At 51.9% G+C, this 23,476-nt stretch overlaps 1 protein-coding gene across 1 annotated transcript in view; it reads left to right on the top strand.

Annotated features, from left to right (window-relative positions):
* The window catches only part of Hs6st1 (heparan sulfate 6-O-sulfotransferase 1), a 35,267-nt gene extending 12,215 nt beyond the window's left edge, over positions 1 to 23,052 (top strand). Inside the window, exon 2 of the mRNA XM_042685234.1 lies at positions 20,219 to 23,052. Coding sequence (XP_042541168.1) covers positions 20,219 to 20,933 — 715 coding nt within the window. The 3' untranslated portion in view covers positions 20,934 to 23,052. The remainder of the gene's footprint in view (positions 1 to 20,218) is intronic.
* The last annotated feature ends 424 nt before the right edge of the window (positions 23,053 to 23,476 follow it).

Below are 23,476 nucleotides of genomic sequence, written 5' to 3'. Positions count from 1 at the left end.
TTAGCCCTGGGTGGACAGTGGGTTGGGGAATGGCTTCTGGGGACAGGTCTAGTGGAGAATGAGACCGTTACAACAGGAACCAGTCAGCCCCAGAGATCCCCAGAACCCCTTCCCCAGCACTCTGGGAAACGGTGCACCACACAGCTTCCTTCATGGGAAAGGGGTGCTGGGCCTAAGGAGGGTGGGGGGGCAGCCGTGGAAGAAGCCACTCCTGATGACAGTGCCACAGTGGGTGGGTGTGAGGAAAGAGAAGCTTCCTTAGACTCCAGTAGGTCAGGGTCCCTCCTGGATGTGGTTGGTAGCAGTGTCTGGGGCCCAAGGAAGGGCTAGGTGTCCCCTGTCCCTCAGCAAGAGGGCAGCAGTTGGTGAACCCCTGCTCTGTCCAACCAGTACACAATAGTAGGCTCTCAGCCAGGTCCCACCTGGATCCTAGGCCAGGGACAGGTGCATTTCTACCCCCACTGAGGTGCCCTATGTCTTCTCTCTGGTCTCTCATTCCAAACAAACCCAGAATTGCACTGCCAGTCATGTTAGGAGAGCAGGGAGGAAACAGGTATAAAGCAGACAGGCTCCATGCATCCCCCGGTCACTGAGGGTACCCAGGATGGCAGCCACCAGAGCAACCTCTGGGCCATGGTTCTGAGGACTTACCTTGTGTAGAGCTAGCTGCAGACTCCACTGTGAGACAGGCTTTGTTTTTAGTATAAAGTATACATGCAGTATATCATAAAGTATATACAACATGAAATTGGCATATACTCATCCCCTCCCATTTGTCACCCCAGTGGCTTCTTCCCAGATTGAGACTGACTGGCTTCCTCAAATCCTGACTCCATCATCTCCTTTTCTCAGCCTCTGGAAGACACTTTCTACTTCCTCTAGGAATTTGCCTTCTTTATGACCAGCTTATTGTAGTGTCTTCATGATTTATCATGTTGTAGCATGCGTCCCATTTCCTTCCAGACTGAATAATATTCCATTATGTTTACATAGTATGTCTCCTTTGTGTATTCTTTCATCCACTAATGGGCACTTAGGTTATTCACATCTTAATGCTGTGTGTATGAATGTGCAAATGGCCGTTTGAGAACATGCTTTCAGTTCTTTGGGTGTATATATGAAGGGAGTTGCTATGTAACTGTGTCTCATTTTTTTTTTTTTTTAGAAATTTCCATCCACATGATCACAGTGATCACGGTAGCCAGAACCCCTGGCAAGAATGCATATGGATTCTGGCTTCTTGGCCTCCTTTCAGGGTTGTTTTGATTTTTGGAACTGAATCTTAGTACTGAGAACTTAGTACTTAGACTCAAGGCTCCTACCTTCAACCCCTAAATGGCTGTGGTTGTGTGCCTGGTTGCCAGGCTTAGTTGCTTTGTTTTTCTAATAGCCATACTGGTGGTACCTCATTGTGGTTTTGATTTGCATTTCCCGGGTGCTTAGTGATGCAGAACATGTTTTTGCGTGCTTATTAGCTGTTTGTATATCTTCGGAGAAGTGGCTAATCAAATTTTTGTGTGTGTGAGTTGTACTGGGGCCACATGCATGCTAGGCAACTGTTCTAACACCTGGGCTACAACTGTAACCCTCTGTGAGTTTTTTGTTGTTATTTTGTTTTGTTTCTTGGTGCCTATACTAAGACTTAAACCAGGGCCTCATACTCTTCCTTGGCTTTTTCCTTCAAGGCTGGGATTCTACCACTTCCAACATTTTGCTGGTTAATTGGAGATAAGAAGCTCAGGGACTTTCCTGTCCCAGCTGGTTTCAAATCACAATCCTTAAATCTCAGCCTCCTAAGTAGCTAGGATTAAAGTGTGAGCCAGCACCTGGCGTTTTTTTTTTTTTGTTTGTTTTTTGTTTTTTGTTTTTTTGCCACAGCACCACTTCCAGTTTTCTGGTGTTAATTGGAGATTAGTCTTACAGACTTTCCTGCCTGGACTGGTTTCAAACCACAACCCTCAGATCTCAGCCTCCTGAGGAGCTAGGATTATAAGCACAAGCCACCAGCACCTGGCTCACCTGGCTATTTTTTAATTGTGTTGTTTGGTGTTTATGTTAAGCCAGTCACATCATACATGATTTACAAATATCTTCTGATATTTACAAATATCATGCTGTTGGTTCTTTTCACTCTATTGATGATGATGTCCACTGATACACAAAATCTAAATGAAGCTCCTTTTATCTATTTTCTGTTACAGGTCTTGTTATTATATCCAAGAAGTCATTGTCAAATCCAATGCCATAAAGCTTTCTTTCTGGTATTAAAAGAGTTTAATATTTTTATTCTTTACATTTAGGTCATGATCAATTATACACTATATTTTTTTTGTAGGGATCCAAGAACTTGAGATGTAGCTGAGTATCTCCCAGCGTATGTGAACTCCTAGGTTCTGTACCCAGCGTCACAAAACAAAGCAAAATAAAAAGCTATTAAACTTTATTCTTTGCATGTGGATATCCATTTCTCCTAGTTTATTTCCAGTGTTGAAGTCCCTTCCCTGCTGATTGATCTTGGTATCCTGCCAACAGTCCTTTAATGAAGGCCAGACAGGTGGTTTGTGCTTCTAATCCCACACTTGGGAGGTGGAGGCAAGGGGGATCATTAACTTGGGGTCAGTGTAGTCTACATAACCACCAAGGGGGAGAAGAATCCTAGCAAATTTGTATACCAAGCACAATGACTCATAACTCCTGCCTTAATCATACCTACTGCAGGCACAGGTGGCAGGATCAGCATCCAAGGCCAGCCCAGGAAAAAGTTATTGAGACCCCATCTCAATTTAAAAAAGCTGGATGTGGTGGTTCACAGCTGTCATCCCAGGTACATAAGAGGCATAGATCGAAGGGTCACTGGCTAATGATAGCCCTGGCAAAAACAAGACTACCCAAAAATAACCTAAAGCAGAAAGGACTGTAGGTGTGGCTTAGTGCTAGAGTGTTTGAGTTCAAAGTCCAGTACTGGCTTCCCCGCCCCCCCCCAAAAAACAAATCATTTGACGATACATGTGTTTATGTCTGGGCTCCCTATTCTGTTCCATTGGTCTCTGTGTATCTTTATACTAATGCAGCTTTGATTGCTGCAGCTTTGTAGCAGATTTGGGAATCAGTGAATGCCAGTACTCCAACTTTTTCTTTTTTTCTTTTTCTTTCCTTTTTTTTTTTTGTTGTTGTTTTGTTTGTTTTTTGTTTTTTGGTGTTGGTCTTAGGCTTGAATTCAAGGCCTGGACACTGTCTCTGAGCTTTTTTGCTGGGGATTAGCACTCTTCCACTTCCACTTGAGCCACAGAACTACTTCCAGCTTTTTTGGTGATGAATTGGAGATAAGAGTCTCACAGACTTTCCTACAAGTACTGACTTCAGCAGTCCTCCTCATAGCTCAGTCTTCTGAGTAGCTAGGCTTACAGTCGTAAGCCACAGATGCCCAGCTTTAACTTTTTCTTTGGTTATTTGAGGTCCGTTGAAATTCCATCTGAATTTTAGGATGGGTTTTTCTATGTACACAGAAAATGGTGTTGTATCTGTAGATTTAGTTGGGATTCCCATCATAACAATGTTAGGTCTTCCAAAGCATAGACCCAGGATCTCTATATTCATTTGTGTCATCCCTGATTTTTTTTCATCTATATGTTATAGTTTTTAGGATATAAATCTTTCACGTGAGCAAAATAGCTCAGGGACAGTGCCTAGACCCTGTTCAAACCCTACAACTGGCAAAAAAAAAAAAAAATTTTTTTAAGCTAAATTACTTTCTTAGTTCTAGCAGGGTTCTTTTGAATTCTTCAGGGTCTTGTCCATGTAGGTCATATTGTCTGCCCAGTGGGCCAGACCCACTAGGGTGCCCATAATCAGGACTCTGACTTGAAACATAAGACAGACAATGACCACCACAGTGTGTGGCTGGAACAGAATGTGGGAGTGTCTTGCTGCCTAGGGCAAACCCCTGGCTGTTTCCCAGTCTGGCCTGAGGTGTTCTTTCCACTACAGGACTTCCCTTTTACGTCCCATGCTTACTAGTGCACTGCAGTGATGGTCTTCATGGACCCTGCCTCTGAGTTCAGATCTGCTGCCTCTTACCCAGTGGGAAGGCAGGCAGGAATGCTGCTGATGCTGTGAGCATCACAAGAGGGTAGTAGTGATGGGGCATTAGTATTGGCTGGCCTCAGTCCTCAGGTAGATGCTGCCCTTCCTCTAACCTCAGGCATTCTCCCCAGGAGTCCACCTCTCTTTTTCAGTGAAAGTTGTCAGCTGACACCACCTTACCTGCCCTTCCTCCTGCCCTCATGAATCAAAACAGGCACCGAGCGTGCACATGCGCGCACGCACACAGAACCATGTGCCTTTTCCTGCAGCTCTTCAGGCTGTCACCACTGGGGCCTGACTCTGCCTCGGGTGCTTCTGTCCCTGCTTTAGAACCTTACTGTCCCCACCATACAGGGTAGCCTGTCCCTCTGTATTGGTCCTGCCTATTCCCACACCTTGTGCCATGGTCTCCCAGAGACTGTCAGCCTTCCCCAATGTCATACTGGAGCTCTGGCATCATGCCCAGAAAGCCAGGCTTCCATGCTCCCTGCCTGCCTCTTCTGGGAGGGAAGAGGACATATTCTTTTCCAGTACAAGGCTTCACCTGGCTGTTTGCATCCTGGCTACAGTAGGTGTCCTTACCCCTGAGGACATACTCAGTGGACAGATGGGTCAGGAGTCTTGGGCCCACATACTATCTCAGGAAACTACCTGTTCTCAGTGAGAACAGGTTAAGACCATAACATCTAGAGCATCAGGCTGCCAAGACCGCCTGATTGGTCCTTTGCAGGTCCTCGCCGGTCTTTACCAGGAGCCTCTGTAGCAGAAGGCAGAGCAGGGCTAAGTCCCTAGCATTCCCCTGGCCCTGCTTGATGGCCATCTCTCCTGGTTCTCCTCACTACTCCCTTCCTAGCTCCCCCTCGCAGCTCCAGGACAAGTTTGCCTTCTCTCTACATACTCAGAAATCTTCTCCTGTGCTGGATCTTTTTAACAGACACCATAGGACTAAGGAACTTGGGGAAGTAAGGAAAACTTGGGCAGCAACAGAAGTGTGACTCAAGGTCCAGCAGTCTTGTGCTAGGGAGAGGAAGAGGGCTAAGAACCGTTTGAGGGAAGTGTATGCCTAGGCAGAAGAGCCTGTAGGAATGGACTCAAGGCCATGGGGCTACAAGCACATCTGCCTAGGATGACCTCTCCAGGTCTGTCCCCAGAGCCCCATGAAAGAAGAGACTGTGTGAAGGGGAACTTCAAGATTGGTGTATAAAGCTAGTCTTGGTTGTACAAGATTTGGAGGGGCCCTGCTGCCCCCACCCACATGTGTCCTTCAGACAACCTGCCCTGCCAGTCAGGGTATACCACACCACCTACTCACCCCTTCGAAGTCCACCCTCCTCCAGAGAGTACATCCACCCCCAGAGACCTTAGGTCACGTAGCCAAGGGCTCCTGTGAGCCACTGAGTGCCCTGGCTGACGCACTGCTGAGTTTGCTTGGCTCCCAAGGGGCTGCTGCTTCCTCCTGCTACCCCATAGCTTCTGAGAGCAAACTACAGCTTTGGTTGCCAAGACCAGGGCAAGGTCAGCATGAGTGAGAATCGATGCCCCAACGCTGTAGAGTCTTGTCAACTAGTCCACAGAGCTTCCAGGCCAGCAGTACCTGTATACAGAAGGGACCCTGTTAATGATTGTGCCCTTTGAGAAGTTCTGCCATATCAGCAGATGGGCATAACTACAGGCAGAGGAGGGGTCTGTCCCGCTACAGATTTTGGAAGAAATGCATCTAACTTACCCATGAGACCCATGTTGGCCCTGGGTTTCAGGATGCTTTATCACATTAAGAGATATACCCCCTTTATTTGTACATCTGTTGAGATTTCTGTGTCTAATGATGTGAAGAGGCACATGTGTATTTTCTTACATTGAACCATCCTTGCCTGCCAGAAGATAACCTGACCTGGGTATAAAGCAGTATCTTTAACAGACTAGCTGATGTGATTTGAGAAGGTTTGGGGTGAGTTTTTTGGTTTTGTTTTTTGTTTTTTTTAAATGGTTGACATTTTTATTGTGAATGCATTGGTCTATAATTTTCCTCTCCTATGTTTAATAGTGATTGAGTTGGGAAACACTCATTCCTTTACTATTTTCTAGACAAGTGTGCATAACATTGGATAATTTTTTTAAATTTGGTAGGAATAGTCTGACATTTGCTTTGTAGGAATTTTCCCTCTCACTTTTTTTATTTTGAAAAATATCAAATCTGTGAAGTAGTTGAAATAGTTGTAAAGGGAGCTGTTAACCTTTCACCTAGATTCACACATGGCATTTTGCTATTTGTGTTTATACCCATCATCACTTGCCTGTTTCCTACACATATATGTGGGCCTATCGTTATCTATGTACTTATGCTGTGGACCTATGTACGTGCTCTGTTTCATCTGGTTCCCATCCTTGATTCATGCTGGGCACTGTGCCGTGGCCTTCAAGGGACATAGTGTCATTGTGCAAGAGAAAACACACCAGAGATTCCTTTGGGAACCTGTCATGGCCACATAGATGATTAGGACCAGAGACCTTGGTGAGTGGGAGACATGTATCCTGAAGCTGACTGGTATACCTTGTTCCTGTGAGATTTGTCTGTGCCATATACATGTCAGCACATGCTCTGTGAAGCTAGGATCTGGGAGACTTGGGTGGCAGAAAGATCTCCTGAGCCTCAGTTTGCCCATCCACAGAGGGAGTCTAAGAGTGATGACCACTCCCAGAGTGGCAGAATATAGCCAGCAACTGACTGTGCAGCCACTAACCACAAAAGGTATTGATGAGGGCTGAAGGCTAAAGTATCCAGTGGAGTGCAGGTGGCTTCCTAGCTCTAGGAAGGTCAGTGCTCCCCTGTCCCCAGGATGAAAGGTCACTGTAGGTGACAAATCTCCCAGTGCATCAGTGAGCAAAACCAAGTTAGCAGGGCAGGAGAACTGTTGTCAATTTTGGCTTGGAGGGATCTGTCTCTGGAGTGTACTGTTTAGGCTGTGGACTTCTGTCTTGAGAAAAACAGTCCATATTCCAGAGCATTCAGAGCCACCTCTTCTGACCTGCTCTGTGTCTGTGTAAGTACAGGTATGTACATGGGGGCAGGAACAGCCCCCTTTGTCTAAGGGAGGGGCTCTGTGGAGCCACATGGGAAAGAATGGGGTCTGGGAGTGCTTATGATCCTGGGAATGCTGAGACCTTGGGAAGGTGCTGTGTGGGACAGAAGCAGTCACCATCTGTGGGGCCAGAGGACATTTCCATGCTACTTAGATTCATCCTGGCCCTACTCCCCCCAGAAAATGATGGATAGCTTTGTGGCTTTGAACCCATGCTGAGAGGGTGCCGGGGAGCCTCAAACAGCTCCCAGACACACACACCCTTCATGAAAATCAAATTGGGTTGTATAAATTGTTGTTTCTTTGTTTTCTAAATACATCTTTGATTATACAAAATTGGAAAGATGCAGAAAAAGCAAAGAAGGAATTCTGCCCCAGGCATTGCTCCTGGACAAGGCCTTCCTTGACTTGTGCTCATGTCAGGATTCTGCCGTTTTGCTCTGTGCCAGCCTGGCATGCTTGGTGACCAGAGCTGGCCTTTTGTGATGTCCAAAGTACAAACAAAAGGGCTGTAAATCCCTTACCTAACACACAAGGCTCTGGGTTCAATCCCAGTATCACACAAAAAGGGAAAGGGAGTATGCAGTCATGCATGGGGTAACAGGCAAACTCCCCACAGAGCCTCTTTAAAGTCATCCCCTCTTTCCTGGAGCAGCCCAAGCCTCGCCTGGCTGCTGTGCTGGAAGACATGCTCATGCCTCCTTTTTTAGCCTCCTTGAGAAGAGCTCCCAGAGCCTTCCAGAGCCACAGCCAGCCTTACCCAACACCTGCCAGGTAAAGTGGTCACAGGCCTTAACCCCTGCGTAGCCCCCTGTGTCCTCAAGTGGAGGCTTGCTACGGATCTCCCTCAGTGTCTGTGTGCAGACCGCCCAGAAGTGCATCTCAAGGAAGGAACCTCACCTGTGTTGGGTGGGGAGCACCCCAAGTCCTGGGCATGTCCACCGAGGTGCCTTCACAGGGCCACCCCTGGTTAGAAACAGAGGGTGACCAAATACACACCCTAGTTTTTAGCTGGGCCTGTACAGGACTGGGGTGATGTGACCCGTGTGGCATCCCACCATGGGGCTTGGGGCCTTGTCAGGACCCAAGGATCACACAGGTTACAGGCTTTGGAGAAACTACTTCTGGGCTTCCCAGATAGGGCTCTACTCTTGGTCACCACCCCCCCCCACACACACACACCCTGAGAACAGGGGCAGTCAGACTCCTGAGTGCATTCAGAAGGCAGACCCCCATTCTGAACACCCCAGCAACATGACTTCCTTTCTAAACTGCGACCCTGAGACTGTCAGTGTTGGGGAGGGAGGAGACTGTTGTGTTTCCTGCACCTCAACTAAGACTTTTTGTTTTTCCACACTTACTTAACAATTTGGTATTTTGAAATAAGAACAGGCAATCTCATGTTTCCCACCATTTACTAACCATTTCCTGTCCTTGAAGCCATGAACTCATTTCCTCATGGAACTGACCTCACTGCCATGGGCCTGGGCAGCTTCCTCACGTGGCCACGTCCACTTCTCTGAGCTCTTATGGATCTGTCTGAGGCGTTCCCCGTGCTTTGCCACTGTGCCCCACATTGGCAGGAAAGAGCTCAGCACCCTGGATAGGACAGGCAGCTGGCCCTGCCCTGGGCTCCGTGTCCGAACAGGCTGTCTGCTCAGAATGAGCAGGCTCCGCACCTCTGCAGAGCACCTCACACCACCAAAGTCTCGTGGTGCTTTCTGTCAGCCTGTCTAAGAGTGAGGGGAAGGACTGGGTACCCCCAAGGCCACATGGGGACAACTAGCAGAACGAGGTCGTACTTGTCCATCCATTGGACACTGGGACCCATCCTTGCTCTGCTCTCTCCTGTGCATCTTCACCTGCCCTGAGGGCTTGAGCTGTCTGAGAAGTGCCTGCACAGTGGAGGAATAGGAGGCTTCTGGCACCACAACACACACACACACACACACACACACACACACACACACACACACACACACACACACACACACACACACACACACACACACACACACACACACACACACACACACACACACACACACACACACACGGGCCTAGTAACCTGAGCCATTATTGGCAGCAAGGGCATCTGCCATAGGCAGAGACCATGTGTGGACCTCAGGGCAGAAATTGGCCCCTAGGGCAAAGGCAGAGGCTATATAACAGGAAGGGCTCAGGGCCCATTGGTACCCCACCAGAGGCTCTGCCCACACATCCCTTTGTTCTGATAGTGCCATCCAACATGTCAGATGGAGAGAAAGAGCTTCTGCCTTGTGGGGCCACACTGGACACCCAGGGCCAGGAGACATGATCTCCAGTATGTGTCAGTGAAGCCTGAGGACCTAACAGGAGGGTGCTTCCAGGCTGCTTTGGTCTCTCCACCCATGCCTCATTCTAGAACAGAGAGCTGGACACCTACCAAGCACCCTGGCCAGGGGGCTTTAAAAGCCAAAGCCCAGGGCTATGGCACCAGCTCTCCACTTTGGCCTCTTGTTTGCCATTAAAAACAGCAGGGCCTAAGCTCAGGTCTGCACCCTTGGGCTCCCCTTAGTCCTGTATCCTCAGGACAAGACTCCACCCCAGGGATGGGAAGCAGATTAACTAGAATACAAGGCAGGTGCTCAGTTAGTATGTGTTCTCCGTGTGTGCCTCCTGGAGACCAGTGATAGGTTTGCTGAGTCGGGCAGTGTGGCCAAAGCCCCCAGGCAGGTGACTGCTACTCTCGCAGGGTGGCAAGGAGCCACCCTGCCAGCCAGCAGGGAGGAGCCAGGGCGCTGAAGATAGAACAGCTGCGTTCAACTTTAACCCAGACCAAGGGGACACTTGCTGAGCTCTAGCCCTGTCACAGTGCAGCAACAGGAAGACAGCCCCTGTACTGACCAGTGAGGCTGTATGAGAAGGGGACACAGACCGGGTTGTGGGTGTGCACAAGCAGATGGTAGCGCCCTGGGGCAGTGCATCCAGGGACAGATGGCAACAGATGGATGGGAAGTGAGGATAGGTCTTTGCGGTGGTGGGGAGCCTGGGGGAGAGAAGAGGAAAGTGCCTATGTCAGTGGCTCTGGACACAAAGGAGGTCACACAAAGATGCTTAAGCGGCAAACCCCAGCCTTCTTTCTGAGTACCTGACTGGTGGGGAACCGAGTATGGACCGGAGTCCAGCCCAGGCCAGGCCAGCCCCTTACCAAGTTAGAGAGCTTTCAGCATGCCTGTCTTGGCCTAGAATGTGGAGGCCATGTATGTTAGCCATCCTCATCCAGGTCCCGCATGGCCCTGAGTCAGTGAATTGTAACTGCCTCCCAGACTTGCCATAAGGGAGGTGCTTCCATGGGGCCCAGGCAGCTCCTGAGCCCAGGAGCCATTGTCAGATCCCCTTGCCAAGGAGCAATGGGATCCTCAGCCCCAAATACCATGCACTGTGGCCCACAGCCACCTGGCTGACAGGCACATGCCAGGACAGGCTATGTGACCCAAGGCCCAACACCCTGCAGCTCTCTTCTTACAGTTCTTACACAGTGTGAGTGGCTTGCTGAAGGCCATCACCTACCCAGAGGCCCCACCTCCTCCTGGACACCTTCCTGTCTGCGGGGCGTGTGTGTGTGTGTGTGTGTGTGTGTGTGTGTGTGTGTGTGTGTGTGTGTGTGTGTGTGTGTGTGTGTGTGTGTGTGTGTGTGTGCGCGCGTGCGCAGCAGAGCATCGCACTGTGTGACTACAGCAGTAACTCCCATGCCACCAGAGCCCCCGCATGGAGTGTTTCTGAGCCTGCAGCAGGAACTGCCAGTGGGGAGTGGAGGGGGAGGGTGGCTGAGTGCTGGAGTCAGGTACATTGGGACCTCTCTTGACCAGGCCAAGCTGCTGGGCCTATGGCAGCCACAGGCCTGCAAATGTCCCTTGCTGTGAGTGGATTCTGGCACATGCCCTGATGCTTCTGAGCACAGTCACTAAGAGGCCACCATCTTCCAGTAGACATGCTCACCTGCAGGAGAAAGTTGGGAGGCCCTGAACCCACCTGCAGAAAAATGAGTCCAGAGTGAAGCCTGCCTGAAGCTCATAGCTGCAGGCCCAGTCCAGGAACTTAGTCTAAAAAGGACAGCTGGGTTTTTACCCAACAAGTGACTTGGAGGTGGAGCTGTGTAGTCACAGTAGAGAGGCCACAGAAAGCAGGGAGGGGGGACTTGGGGAGCTTTTTCCTTGAAAATCAGAACCCTGGAGCCTGTCAGCCTCCCTGCTTAGGAGGCTGAGATCTGAGGAATGTAGTTTGAAGCCAACCCTGGGCAAAACTGTTCCAGAGACGTGCTCTCTAACCAGCCAAAAAGCCCGAAGTAGGGCTATGGCTCAAGTGCTACGGCACCAGCCTTGAGCGGAAAAAGCCAAGGAAAGTCCTGGATTCAAACTCCTGTAACAGCACCAAAAAAAAAAAAAAGAAAAAGAAACTCTGGACCCTGGGTGTCCTGAGGCGCTGGTGAGGCCCAGGCGCTCAGGGCCAGCATGCCTTGCTGCGCAGTGGGACGTTCTGGAGTCTGGCTTCTGTGCTCTCTGCCTTCTGCCCTTCCATAGGCCTGGCCCCTCCAGGTGGGAGCTCTGGGGCACCAGCTTCCACCCTGGACTTCCGGCCCCCGGCCCAGCAGCTGGGCCGTGTGGTAGTAGGACTAAGAAGGCATTCCGCGAGATAGGGCAGGGTTGAAGGAGTCCCAGCAGCCCTGCTCACTGCACCTGCTTTTGCAGGGGCATCTGGGCCCTGCGAGGATGCGCCCCACCCCGTCTACCCTTCTGCTGTGGCTGTCTGGCTTCCCGCCAGGGTACAGAAGTGATGTGGGGACCCCCACTGTTACAGGCCATCTGCCTCGGCCCCCAGTGCCGGCGGCACAGTCCTATCTATGCTGTGGGATGAGAGAAAAGTCTGTCCCGGAGAAGACCAGAGGAGGCTTGCCCAGGCCCTACCACCAGGGGCTATCTTGGCAGGCCAAAGCCCTAGCTTCTGTGTGTATGTAGTCGCTTGGCCAGGTTGCGCATCTCTGCACTGTGGGTCTGCATGTATCTTCACCAGAGCTCTCCGAGCTTTGGAGGACGTGGCCTTTTAACACCGCCACCCCTTGGCTGTGTTTTGGACGCCCTCAGCAGGTGACAGATTCGTTCACTCAGGGCTGTGTACAGAGGTACAGAGGCGGTTGAATCACCCTGCTGCTCCAGCTCCCGGGCAGTGCCTCTACTCCCATCTGCGCAGATCTCCCTCCCCCACTCAGCTCTGTGGCCTGGGTTAGCTGTACAACCTCTCTAGGCTTCAGTGTTCTTATCTGGAAAATGGGTCTCGTTCATGCCTACCTAGTGTCAGTGAGCATCCAGGGTGACCAGCTAAAACCCCAGTACGTCAGTACATTAATTAGTTATTACTGAAAGCTGGTACCCCAGGCCTGTTGTCCCACCCTAGGGCTCGTCCTCTCCCCAGAAGTGCCAGGGGCTTGGGCTCCTCTTCTCCATGCTAACCCAGGAAACAGGGCTTCTGCTTCATGGTCCAGTGTGATTGCAGGTGCTCGTCAGTTACATCTGCATTCTAGCTAGCAAGGAAACCAAGACAAAGGGGTCTCTAAGGATATAGTGAGGGCCAGACGTAATCATACAACTGTACCAGTCTGGGACTTACCTTCTGGGCTTCCTCTTTAGAGACTCATGTGCTGTTCCCTAAACTTGTCTTATGGAGTGTTCATCAGCATAGTGCCCCATCTGTAAGAATTAAGCTTACCTGGTAAACCAAGGACTTTACTGGAAGCTAATGGGTCTGGGAGTGGTGATTCTGGGTGGCCCTGCCCTAACCAGGGTCTTTGTGTGCCACCCATGCCCCCTGCTGGTGGGATTTGCCCTGGCCCTGCTCCCTGCCCACTGGAGGAGGAATATACCAGGGGCCAAACTGAGGCTGGGGTCCTTCAGGGGCCAGGCAACCCTGGGCTAGCCACTCACCTCTTTGGGCATCAAGACTTTGAATCATCTGGCAGCATTACGACTTAATAGGTCAGCTGAGGGCTGCAAGGGCTTGGCTGTCTTCACATTTCCATTCCGAGCTTCCATTCTGGGGCCCTGCCAGGGGCATCCCGAGGCAAAAGGAGAGACCTGAGGGCAGATCTGAGGCAGGCAGGACCCTGTCCCAGGAAGCCATGGGAAAGGACTGCCCACCCCTCTGCCCACGCTGCACCTGACCCTTGATATCACAAGGCCTGTCCCTCTGCCGTGGTATTTTTGGAAGCAGCTTCAGTTAATCAACAAAAATAGCCACTGCTGTTCTGCGGATGTTACCAGGAGGGCCAACAGCCCAGCGTTTTCTGTGCTGCGTTCGGAGAAGGGCTCCCAGCCTGCCGATGGCAGCTCACACTCAGTGGCGCCCACCCCAGCATGCGAGGTCAGGTGCAAGGAGGTAAGCAGCAGCCTCGCTCAGCGCCCTGCCCCCACAGGCTGTGGCTCATCCTCTCATCCCCTGACCTCCTCCACATCACCCCGGCCCCTTCCCACTACAGGAAGGATGGGGAGCAGCCAGGGCCAGCTGCCTTCCAGTGGGACGGGAGCCAAAGTCACATCCACGTTTCTGAGGAGCTCATGGGAACAGACTGGTACTGCCGAGTAAGTCACAGGACCCTAGGGCCGGCACAGGGTGTGCGTGAAGCAGCTGCCCCTGGGGTTGGCAGCCATCGCACTGATGAAGGTTGCGTGCAGGGAGATTTGTGCCATGGGCTCCCCAACTCTGGCAACCTCCTGAACACTGTTATTTCCTCCTGTGCTCGACACTGAGGCCCAATCCCTGCCCTGCTGTGAGCTGCCCTGGAGCCTGGCTTGCGGCAGTGGTCAGAATACCCTTGGGAAAGCAAGACATGAGTTAGGTGTTCCCACTACCCAAACATTTCTTAGCCACCACTTGCCAGCCTCTGTACTCCTGAGACCCCTTAGAATACAATTCAAAAAACAATTCTCTGAGCCAGGCATGGTAACGCACACCAGTCATTTTGTGCAGCTGGCAGGCAGAGGCGGCAAGGTCTGTGACTTCTGGGCCAGCTTGGGCTACATCATAACACCCTGTCTCAAAAACAAAAATTACCCAGAATGAACTGGCAGGATCCAACCTTAATGATGTAGGCTTTGTCCTCATGAAAGGATCCCAGAAAACCAAGAATGTACCTAGGGGGCCACAAAGGGACAGGGACAGGTACAGAGCATTCTCACTATATTGACACTGGTAAGAAGGACTCATGAACAATGGCACTAGCTTCTGGCAGTATTCCTTAGAGACTGGCTTCATTCTGGCTGTCGATGACAGCAGCCTCTCTCAGGACCTGTTGGTATTGGTAGAAACTTCTGCTGTGTTTCAGAGTCTGAGTTTAGGAACATGTTGGTTATGCACAGCCTACGAGGGGTTAGGCCACCTGTGCCCTGGGGGTCCACTACATTTTCTCACCAAGGACCAGTGAGGCCTAGAATGGCAAACCTGAACCCTTTTCTATGCCAGCACCCACCCAGGGTGTTTGTGAAGTCACATCATTATTTTATATATATTCAGGTTGAGGATTCCTTATCTTAAATATTTGGAACCAAAGTGTTGGCGTTCAGATTTTAGAATATCTGCTTAAGCATACCTGATATCTTGGGGAGATGACTCCAGGGTAAACGCAGAATCCCTTGCTTCACACACTTGAAGGTCATTTCATACAGTATTTCAGTGACTTGTGTTTTGACTGTGACCCCATCATATGAGGTCAGAAGTGGAACTTCGCACTGTTGTGTCATGTTTGCATGCAGGAAGTTGCAGGTGTTGGAGGCTTAGAGTCAGAGTTCCAGTGTCGGAAGACTCAATTCATAATGCATAAGTTCAGACAGTGCAAATATATATAAAGAATATGTTAGTCATCCATTTGGACTTTGGAGTTTATATTAAACTTGGAACTTTTCTGTAAGCTTACTTTTTATAACATTGTGAAAGCACCTCTTACTTCACTATTCTGCACCCCTTGTCTCCTATCCTGAGAAAGACAATGAGTTACCAGGAGGTGGTTTTCCTGAACCTGTATCATTTTTATACAACACCTTCCTTGCCCTCCAGGATTTTACATGGCAGTGGGTCCCAAAAGATGTTAGAACAGCAGACAGTCACAAAACAACAACAAAACAACAGTAAACCAGCTATAACGAAACCAGGGAGTGATCCAGGCAGTCAATCCTAGGGCTGCCAAGACAAGCTGCAACCCATGCTGCCTGGGTTTTTGAGGTCTTACACTTTCTCTGGAATCTGCGTGCATTTTGCACTCTGAGCCCTATTTTTCCAAGCTTGTTTTTATATGAAACGAGAAGACGCCTTGGTCTGCCCCTGCCTCTGGCCTCAGCTGCAGCACCTCTGCAGCCAGGACTGCATGCCTTCTGGTCTGCACTTGGGAGAAGCACACATGACCTGAGACTGGCCCTTCCCACCAGGTCTGTCACTTCCACCAAGTCCAGAGTACCTGGGGATGTTAGAACTGCCATGCTACATCCCTGAGCCTGGGAACCCTCTGAAGAATGGGAGAAATGCCTGGGGCAATGCCCAGCTGCTGGGCATTATGAAGAACAGCCCTCCACCCCATGTCTGCCGTCAAGCCTTTATGGGAGAGGTAGGGCCTCCTTGCCATAGGCCCGAGCACCAGGGCAGGGTCACCACCTCCTACAGGGGTCTACACTGTTGGCCAGCAGTCATTTACACCAGTGAGCCACCATCAGTGTGAATTCACAGACTGGAGTACAAGAGACTTCTAGCACTTTTCTGTCTATTCCTGTCTGTCTGGTGGCCTCTGTCCAGCCTGGCGTGTGGAGGGTGGCAAGAGAAATGGGGGACCAATCTCAGTAGTGTCCCTTCACCCCTTGTGGCTCTGGGTAACATACACTGCCCCAGAATTTCCAGGCTGCTTAGATCAGATGCAAGAGGCAAAGGGTCAGACACAGGCACCCCGCCCCCTCCCCCAAACACACAGAGCTATAGAGGTGCTGTCTCAGTGGCACCCCACATCTTGTCCATTGCCACAGCAGTGGGCCTTCCCAGCACTGGCCACGGTGTGGAAGGCAGCCGAAGACCCAGGCAGGGCTCTTCACCCTTACATGAACATGTCTCATGCAGGCACACGGTCGGTGTCCTCAGAGACCTGCCATGCCCACCGTGTAGGGCAGGACCGTATTTTAGCACTGCTCACAAGAGTATCCATGGCCTGCCGCCCTGACAGCAGAATTTGCCCTGCCAGCCATTGAACAGGATCCCTGGCCCCTGTGCTGGGGAAAGGGAGCCCCAAGAGTAGAACTGCACCTTCTGTCCTTGAAGCCCTAGTATGGCAAGGCCAGCACCAGCTGGAGGCTGAGGCTCCCAGGCTCTGTGCTTCCTTCCCAGAAAGCCGCAGAATGGCCAGCCTTGCTAATGTGAAGTTAGTTAACAAACCACAACCAGCCCAGCTGGCCTGGAAACGGGCCACCCTCACCACCTAGAAGGGTCCCTTCCCCCTTCACTGAGACCGCCGGAGCCACCCAGCAAGGTGGTTGTTCCTTTCTACAAAAGATGTCTGGAGGTGGCTGGGGCGGGCTGCAGGCCGAGGAGCCATGGGGACCAAGACTCCTTGTTTAAAGCAGCAGGGTCTCACAGACCACCCTACTGGGTCTTAATTTTTGCCTTCCTTCCCATGTGTGAGCTGTATTCTTTATCATGAAGTGTTTGGGACACACACAAGAGCTTGCAAGTCCACAATAAACATAGTGATATAACCCATTGCCCAGCTTGATCATTGAGAGGGGAATTTGTGTCAGCCACATTTGTCCAGGAAAGGGATTGCCATGTGCACTTCAAGCTTCCTGAAGACCCTCGAGTAACCATTCACAGCCACAGCTCACAAGCAGCAGCTAGGGTCAGTTTTGCCCTCCATGAGTGGCATGCTCATCTTGCCAGACTTTTCCTTTCTAGTGGAATCATATTGTGGCTGCGTCTGCGTCTGCCTCACGACTGGTGAACTGAAGCATCTCTCCAGAGGCGTTTTTGGCCGGATTCCTCAATGCTGAGTTTCATATTCAGTTTAATTTATACACCTACTTAGTTAGGTTTATGATGAGACATAAAAAAAAAATCATACTCTTCTTTCCAATTTTACCAAGGAACCATTTTGTAGCTTTTCTCAGTATTCTTCAGATATTTCCTCTGTGTGTACATTTTTATTTTTTATTTATTTTTGGCTACTCCTGAGGTTTGAACTCAGAGCCTGGCCTCTGACCTTGAGCCTCTCTGTGCTCAAGGAAGGAGTTCTACCACTTGAGCCACAGCACCACTTCTGGCTTTTTCTGTGTATGTGGTACTGAGGAATCGAATCCAGGGCTTCATGCATGCTAGGCAAGCACTCTACCACCAAGCCACATCCCCAGCCCTAGCACCCTACCACTTTGAGCCACAGCTCCACTTCCAGTGTTCTAGTGGTTAACTGGAGATAAGAATCCCATAATTTCCTGCTCCAGGGGGCTTTGAACCATGATCCTCAGATCTCATCCTCCTGAGTAGCTAGGATTACAGGCGTGAGCCACCGGCACTCGGCCTTAGTTTTTTGTTTTGTTTTGTTTTGCTTTGTTTTGTGTTTTTTGGTGCCTGTCCTGGAGTTTGAACTCAGGGCCTGGGTGCTGTCCCAGAGATTTTCTCTACAAGGCTAGCACTGTGCCACTTGCCATAGCCCCACTTACGGCTTTTTGGTGTTTACGTGGAGTTTAAGTCTCTCACAGACTTTCCTGCCCAGGCTGGCTTCAACCCACAATCCTCAGACCTCAGCCTCCTGAGGATCTAGGTGTCCTAAACCGCCACCTGGCCACTCCATATTTTGAAATAACTTGAATTACTGTTGATTTCAATATCTGTTTTCTGTTATGGTAGATGATGCTTCTTCTTCTCATCCCAAGTAGAGTTCAAGCTTGGGTGTCTTATATCAGTATTCACTTTATGATGTCTCCAAAGCCATTATTTACTCCTGGGATTAGTAATATACTTCATTTTCTTTCTGACATAACTTTTTTCCTGGAGTTAGTCATTACTTGTAAGTTTTTTTTCTTTGTTTGCATAGAATAATTTTTTTCCAGCTGATTCCAAGGTCTACTGCATGCTCACCATTCTTCTTTTCCCAGATGCTCTGTTATGTTAAGCAATCTGTCCATAACCCCTTCATTTTTCCTGAAGCCACTGCCCCTTTATTTCTGATAGCCTCAGTAAGACACAACTGAATCTTCTCCTGGATTGCAGTTCCTACTCCCTGCATGTGGTTATTTTCTTGTTTGGGGTTTTTTTTGTTATGCACCTTCAACTTTGTCTTTGTCTTCTTTTCTGCTAAATGAAATATGTATTTCAGCATCTTCCTAAAATAAAGTTCATGGAAGAACAAGTTCCTAAGTTCTTCAATGTCTGAAGGTCTCTATCCTGCCCCCAAAGTTGGCAGATAGTTTGATCTAGGTCATTTTCTCTTCACTTCAAAGACACTGCTTGATGTCTCACCTGGACTTCCTGGTTTCTACACCCGCTGGGTCCTGTTCTAACAACCAGTCCTCATTATTTTCCTTTACTCTTCAATTGTTCCAAAGGTCATCTGTTTATCTGGGTCCAGTCTCCACAATCGTTTGCTCGGCACCGGATGAGCCATTGCCATGGTTTTTCTCATCTTTTCCAGTTACCTCTCCCCACTCTCAGAAGCCTCATTGCATTACCTTGGAGTCCCTGCAGGACAGATTCTGATAGGAGTGATGAGGAGAGGCCTCTGCTCTGTGAGGCTCAGGGAGATGCTTTCCTAGGCAGTAGCCTGCCTCTGGGCCCACACCAAGTGTGGAGGAATCATGTGACACACCTCTCTGATGAGGGCACACACCCACTGTGGCCATGCTTCACAGTGATAGTGCCCTCTCCTCTACGAAGCCTATGTCGCTCTTCCCACCTGCATGAGCGTGCCAATGTGGGAGGGCAGTGGAGGCAACTCATGAGGTACAGTGGCCAAAATCCACTCAGCCTCCAGGGCCTCCCTGCCCACTGCCTTCTGATGCTGCCCTCTACATTCAGCAGCCAGGCCATCCTCTGAGTGGCATGGTGGATAGGCCTCCCTTACGTAGATGGAGCTGGTAGGAGATGGATAAGGGTGATAACCCATCCTGACACCTGGGAGACGAGGCCAGTAGGCCTGGGATCCAGCCCTGACCCCATGTCCCAGACAACTAGAGCAACACTGAGCTGAGCCCTGTCTGAGGGCATCAGTGAGCTCTGGTGGATCATGTGGCCAGGAGTCATTCAGGATCGCTGGCCCACAGCCTAGGAATACATGTACAGTTTTGCCTCAGCCTGATGGGCTGGATGGGGCTGGATGTGGGCCTCACAGCTAAGTGCCAGGCTGGGCCACCTCAGCAGCTGTGCTGAGTAAGGCAGGAAGGAGACATCTTCTGTCAGCCTCTCTCTGCCCTGTCGCCATCGTCCTCTAGCGGTCCCACTGGAGGGTGTTGGGGATTCAAAGTGCCCAGGTGGCAGAAGGGTCTTCCCAGGCTCCATGTCCCCTATGCTGTGTCACATAGCTGCCGGGCCTTGGCCTTCCCTGCCCAGTCATCTGCTTCCTGGGCTGGGGGGTGGTGGGGGAGCTGGGGAGAAGCAGGGACCTCTGGCTAAAGGCCCCAAGCTTTGGTTCCTGGCACCCTGAACCGCAGGTGCTGCCCAGTCTTTGACACAGGGGGCCCCAAGACCAGAAAGGCAGGACATCTTGTGGGTCCATCCTGGTACCAGGATCCCTGTCTCTGGCTCTCCAGTGTGGAACTAACCACCCAGAGCCTCATAGGCGCTTGCCCATCCCATAGGCCTCTGTGGGCCACGTCCGCCCTGCCCCAAAAGTGATCTCTGAGCCTGGGGCATTGTCTTCTCCTGGCTCAGACCTGGAGGGAGGGGCGTCTGCTTGGAAACAGCCATTCCCAGAGCCATGTCCCTGTCCCCGCCCAGGGTGCCACGGCCATGCACACCCGCACACCCGCCTCACCACCCGCTCCGTCCCCCTCTCGTTGCAGGAAGTTCTACTACATCACGCTGCTGCGCGACCCCGTGTCGCGCTACCTGAGCGAGTGGCGGCACGTGCAGCGCGGGGCCACGTGGAAGACGTCGCTGCACATGTGCGATGGGCGCACGCCGACGCCCGAGGAGCTGCCGCCCTGCTACGAGGGCACCGACTGGTCGGGCTGCACGCTGCAGGAGTTCATGGACTGCCCCTACAACCTGGCCAACAACCGCCAGGTGCGCATGCTGGCCGACCTGAGCCTGGTGGGCTGCTACAACCTGTCCTTCGTGCCCGAGGCGCGGCGCGCGCAGCTGCTGCTGGACAGCGCCAAGAAGAACCTGCGCGGCATGGCCTTCTTCGGCCTCACCGAGTTCCAGCGCAAGACGCAGTACCTGTTCGAGCGGACGTTCCGCCTGCGCTTCATCCGGCCCTTCGTGCAGTACAACAGCACCCGCGCGGGCGGCGTGGAGGTGGACGCGGCCACCGTGCGGCGCATCGAGGAGCTCAATGACCTGGACGTGCAGCTCTACGACTACGCGCGCGACCTGTTCCAGCAGCGCTACCAGTTCACGCGGCAGCGAGAGCGGCGGGAGCAGCGGCTGCGGGGCCGCGAGCCGCGCCCGCCGCACCCCGGGCCACCGCCGGCGCCGCCTGCGCGCGAGGACGCCGACGACCCGGGCCGCGCGCCCACCGAGGACTACCTGAGCCACATCCTCGAGAAGTGGTAGCGGCGGGGGGTCTGCGAGGGGCGGGTGGGCGGCCCGGCGGACGCTCAGGACCCCGCGCGCGGTGGGCTCCCCGGGGGAGGCGCGCGGGGCAGTGCCCCGCTGCCAGAATCTGGCTGTCCGTCCATTCGTGTACAGAGCGCGGTGCGTCAGCGGGAAGTCGCTAGGCAGGAGCCTTAGACCCGGGGGCGGGGGGTCCCTGTCCTCACGCAAACTTGTGTAGGCTTGCAGAGGACACGGAGAGAGGACACGCAGGGCCAGAAGCGGGTCCCACACCAACTATGCACGCACCCCGCGCTCCCCCAACCGACCACCTCCACACGAACGCCCACCCTTGGCCTCTTGAGGCCCCCCGGGCCTGGGACATGGTCTCTCCGGGGCGCCCCAGATCCCATCCACAGCTGCCTCAGGATCAGGAGCCACCCCAGCTGAAACTGTCCCTGGACAGCCCTCTCTCCTTTTGACCCACGGTCAAAACCCACGATCCGGCCTGGCTTTGGGGGTTGACCATCCAGGCAGACCTAGCTCAGATAGGGAGTAGGTACCAAGAATCCCTTCTAGCCCTGTTCTTAATGGTCCTCGGTTCACACAGAGGTGTGGCTCTAGCACCCAATCACTGGGATATTAATTAACTCAAGGCCTCTACCACCCCTCCCACGGCCTCGGGTGTGAAAGTACAAGCGAGCTTCCATTGGCTGGAATGCAGACCACAGCCTGCCTGAGCCATACCCTGGGACCTTGGTGGTTCCAGATGGTTACAGGGACCCCCTCTGAGCCAGTGTTGATGCAGACTGTGTGGGACTCTCCCTGCATTTCCCCCGCCCCTCACAAAGACCGGCCAGGCCCTGCTCCCAGCAGCCCTACGGGCTGGCAGTGGTCTTACTAGAAGCCATGTATCCACTGAAAGCATTGCCCATGCCCCCCAAGCGGCCTAGACCACCCCACCACAGAGCAGCAGAGACCCTGGCTCTTCAGAGGCTGTGTGCTTGGAAGGTGAGGGCTGACCCCAAGGCAGGACTGGACCTCCCCTCCCTGGTTTAATTCAGCCACCACAGACGGCGAAAGGGCCATCCGTAACACACACAAAGCCTAGGTGTTGGCAGGTGCAGATGCCCTGGGGCAGGTGGCTTAGTCCTTGTTTGTCTGGCATAGAGGCTCCACACTCAGGCTTCCTACACTGGCCACTGCACCATGGGGTCCACAGGCAAGCTGGGCTCCGGACTGCCAGCATCCAGCCCAGGGCCACCTCTCTGGAGAGGGGTCACCCAGAGAAGGCAAGTGCCCAGGTGAACTAGAGGTGTGGCTCTTGGAAAGGGAGGTTGAAGTCCTTGTGAGGGGATTCTCTCCAAGGCTCATCTTCAGGTCACCACTCCCAGCAGCAGGGTGGGTTGTATCTGTGGGACTCAACACAGGCCATGTGGGGTTCTGAGGCCTCCTGTCAGGAAGTGGGCACTTGGTCTCAGGTAGCCCTGTCTTGTGGGCTTCTGGTATACACAGCCAGAGGTAGGATGTCTTGTACATACTGGAATGTGTTCTGACATGCCCCACCATCCCAACTCATTGAAGCACGGGTCTCTCCTCAGTCGCTGCTGCAGTTGGAAAATGATCTCGCCTCAGGCCAGACCCGTGCCGGGGTCCCTCAGCCCCTAGGCTGTCCAGCCCAGCTCTCCGCTCAGGCCACCTGCTCTGGGGCAAGTTTCCCTGTACCCACAGCATCTCCTCAGAGATGCTGTCAAAGGGTAGGTGCCCCCCCTCCGGCTGTGAGGGGCCCTCCCTAGTGCTGAGAGGACAGAGGCAAACAGAAGGCCGACAGTCTGGTCACCAGGCACCCTGTGGACCTGCAGACGGCCCTCCTGGAGGAAGAAGTCAGGACAGCAGGACAGCTGTCCAGGCAGCAAGTCTGTGAACCTTTTGGGAACTGGAACTGTTTAACTTGAACCCAGGAGCATTTAAAGCTTTATTTATTTATAGCTTCTTATTAAAAAAAAAAAAAAAAGTGTTGGGAAGAAATTTTTTGGTTACAAAAATGAATTGATGATGACATAGCCAGTCATAATCACCTAATTGTTTTTGTTTAGGTCAAGAATGAATGTTAGCAGATGAAATAAACCCTGGAAAGGACTCTGTGTGCTGTGGTGTGTAGTGGTGTCCAAGTCCTTGCATGGGAGAGTGGCAGCCTGCCCTGCAAGATTCTCAAAACAGTGTCCTAAGCTGGGCACCTGTGGCTCATGCTTGTAATCCTAGTTATTCAGGAGGCTGAGATCTGAGGCTCAAGATTCAAAGCCAACTTGGGCAAAAAAATCTAGGACTCATAATTTCCAAATAGCCATTAAAAAGCTGGAAGTGGTACTGTGGCTCAGCTGGTAACACACCAGTATCCTGGGCACAGGCCGGGGCATAGAGCCATATCCTGGGCACATGCTTGAGAGGAGACACTCCCATGTGTGAATGGTTCACCAGGGCAGACGGCCCAGTGGGACAGCAGTGTCACCGTGTTACCCTGCAGAGGTAAGTCTGTCAGAATACTTCGTGACAGCACAGAAGGC

Source organism: Dipodomys spectabilis, unplaced genomic scaffold (assembly GCF_019054845.1).
Source record: "Dipodomys spectabilis isolate Male_0828 unplaced genomic scaffold, ASM1905484v1 ptg000094l, whole genome shotgun sequence".
Classification (NCBI taxonomy): domain Eukaryota; kingdom Metazoa; phylum Chordata; class Mammalia; order Rodentia; family Heteromyidae; genus Dipodomys; species Dipodomys spectabilis.
Note: the sequence above shows the minus strand (reverse complement) of the source record. Positions and strands in the feature narration are given on the sequence as shown.